At 60.6% G+C, this 3,062-nt stretch overlaps 1 protein-coding gene across 1 annotated transcript in view; it reads left to right on the top strand.

Moving 5' to 3' along the window:
* LOC104997596 (RIMS-binding protein 2) overlaps positions 1-3,062 on the top strand; it is a 217,323-nt gene that overhangs the window by 181,780 nt on the left and 32,481 nt on the right. Inside the window, exon 15 of the mRNA XM_010852440.1 lies at positions 294-452. Coding sequence (XP_010850742.1) covers positions 294-452 — 159 coding nt within the window. The remainder of the gene's footprint in view (positions 1-293; positions 453-3,062) is intronic.

The following is a 3,062-nucleotide window of genomic DNA, read 5'->3' as shown; positions in this document are numbered from 1 at the left end:
AGGCTGCCAGTCCCCAAAAAAGTGACGTCTTCCCATGTGTATTCTGTCCTGCCCAGAGCCCAGGAGGGTCTCTGCCTGCCCCTATCTGGACTTGGAGTGGGAATGCCCGGTCTGGTCCTCTCTCTGCCATCCCGGCTCCCCATGAGCTCGGGGACTGTGATTCCCTCCCCTCCGGAGTGAGCAGTTCTTACCCAGACATGTCCCTGAGCTCGAGAGTGGGCAGAGCAGGGGAAGGTGTGGGACTCCATGTGTTGGAGTCGCCCCTCCATTCACATCCCCTTCTCCTGCCCCAGCCGCACTGTTGCCATGGAGACGATTACCACACGGAGAGCAGCCGGGGGTCTGACCTCTCGGACATCATGGAGGAGGACGAGGAGGAGCTGTACTCTGAAATGCAGCTGGAGGACGGGGGCAGGAGGCGGCCTAGCGGCACATCCCACAATGCCCTCAAGGTCAGTGCGGGGGCGCTGCCCCCCCCACCGCCGTCCCCACCGTCCCCCATCCCTGTTCATTTGGGGGGCTGTGCAGCTGGCTCCAGAGGGGCCTTGCCCGGCAGGCACAGTCCCCAGATTTGGATGGGCTTCTCTTGCTATTGAATCTGCGCTCAGGCCAAAAGTCTGGGTGAAGGAGTCTGGAAGAACCCACTGGGAATCCCTGGGTCACCCAGCTCTGTACTAAGAACCCAATCAGAAAGAATAGAACGGAGAAGTTTCCACCCCCAGTCCCAAACGCCTGGCTGCGTGTCTATCTGCAGAGCAGCAGGCCCTAGGAGGGCAGGAGCCTGTCTCTGAGTCAGACTGGAGATGGGCAGCTGGGGAGTCGGGAAGAGATTCTTTAGTGGAATTGACCGAGGTGGACCCTGCTGGACGGCTGGAGGGCCAGGGAGAGGGGACCTTAGAGGAGGTCGGAGGAGGGTCAGTCGACCTCCTGGGGTCCACACACAAGCCCCTTCTCAGACACCTCCCACCAGGGATCCCAGGATCCTCTGCCTCTGCCTCTGAGGTAGCCTTCAGCGAGGGGTTTGATGGGGGTCACCTTGATGGAGATCGAGCTGGAGGCCCCCATAGACCCCACCCCTGGGGTGCACCACCGTCCTTGTCTGGGGAGCTGTGTGCCACTGCTGCCGCCGCCCACTCCAGCTGGGTTTCTGATCACTCGGCACAAGCTGGTCACTCTGAGCACCAGACCCTCCGCCAAGCTGGGGGATGAGAATAGACGTGGCCTCCGAGCTCCAGCAGCTGCAGGCCTAGCCGGGGAGACAGGTTGGGCGTTTGTGGGGGTTTTCAAATGAAAAGGGCCTTGGAGAGAAAAGTCCCATTGGGGGATACAGTGCCTGAGCCCAGCCTTTCTCTGGGAACACGGAGCCACGCAGTTTGAATGGTGGACAGAAAGCAACATCCAAATCTGGCTGCCAACTCAGTGCCCACTTGCATAGAGCAGACTGACTTATGTTCTCCCAACAAAGGCGCCCGGCAGGGCCTTGGAGACACTGTCACCAAAGAACATGCCAGATCCCTATGCAAACTCCGCATGGTTGCAGCCCCTGCTACCCCCACTGGCTGACCCCCTCGCTCCTCCCCTGAGCCACTGTCCAGCAGGATTCACAGTGACCTTTCATGGTGGAGGAAGGTCCGAAGCTGCCCGTGGTCCAGCTTGACCACCCCTGCCTTCCCACACTTCTCTACCGCTGGGCGCTGTGACAAGGCAGGTGTCTGCCCCTGCCCCCCACCACCCTTGGCAGCCTCCCCACTTCTTATGGAGGAAGCTTCTGGGATGCTCCTTCCTGCCAATTGTTAGCAAACAAACCAAAGGTCACCTTGTTTTTCCCAGGGAAAAGGGCTAGTTTGTAAAATCACCTACGTCCTTCCCCCACCAGCCCGGCCCCCCTTAGAGCAGCCGCAGGGACAATCGGACCTTCAGGCAGCGGGGCTGAGGCTTACTTCACTTCGTCCACAGGGTTCTGACAATTTTTTTAAAAGTCAGGAGACTTTACAGGCCGATCTGGGCCGCCCGGGCTCACCTCCCCTTGCGGGAGTCCCACGGAACCCCGTGCATCCCCGCCAGGCTCCCAGAGCTGGATCCCTGCTTCCTCATTGCCCTTCACCCCAATGTTCCTAAACCTCAGGGTCTTAATAGCAAACGAACGAAGCGTGCACCATGCTCCTCGTTTGGCGATCTTGTGGGCTCTAAGCCTGCTAAAGACGCTGCGCTGGGTAAACCCACCATGTCCCCTTGTGCCTGGGACACACCGAAAGGCGGTTGGGGCGGGGCGGGGGGGGTTGTGTGTTGAGGTGAGGGCAGGGCAGCAAATCTTGATATTCCTCCGCAACTCAACTCTAATGCGCACGCACGGAGGCCCATGGGAGGAAAGCTGAGCGCAAGGCTTCCTGGAGTCAGTGAGGTGTCCCAGGAGGTATGCCCAGTGGGCTGGCCCAGCTGGAGCAGAGGATGGGTGTGCCGGCCATTCCTGGAGAGAGAATCACATGTCAGGACAGGGAGCGTGGAGTGTCCACCCTCGGCCTCCGTCTGGGGGGGCCAGCCCTGAGCCCCTGCTGCCCATACTGCTGGGGACTCGGATCCTCTCTCCCAGCCTTGAGGTCTGGGGTCTGGAAGAGAGACTGACAGGCCCCTAAGCCTTTGCAGATACAGGCCAAGCAAATGACTTTGGGTCGCTGACTGCCAAGGTCCCCCGGCTTCACACCCTTCCACTTGAGCCGGGAGAGAGCCATAGGTAAGAGAGCATGGACGGGTTTCACAGGATGCTGAATGCTTTCAGGGACAAGCAGAGTTGAGCGGCGTGGCCGGGTGGGGCCTCCAGTGTTGCGAATGGCCTCCACTCACCGGCATCCCGGGGCAGCTACCTTGGGAGTTTCTCAGGGTGCAGCCAGCGGCAAGTGAACTCAGACTTCCCCGGCCTCTGGGCACAGCCATGTCACAGACCCTAGCGCCTCGGTCAGTGTGAAGCCTCCTGCCTCCATCCTCCCCACACCCGCGGCCCAGCGGCCTCTCTTTCCTTGGTTTGGCTGCATGGCTAGTCCTGACGGCGTCGGGACGCTCCGCGT

The sequence above is a fragment of the Bison bison genome, unplaced genomic scaffold, assembly GCF_000754665.1.
Source record: "Bison bison bison isolate TAMUID 2011002044 unplaced genomic scaffold, Bison_UMD1.0 scf7180017864312, whole genome shotgun sequence".
Classification (NCBI taxonomy): Eukaryota; Metazoa; Chordata; class Mammalia; order Artiodactyla; family Bovidae; genus Bison; species Bison bison.
This window is presented reverse-complemented; position numbering and strand designations above follow the sequence as displayed.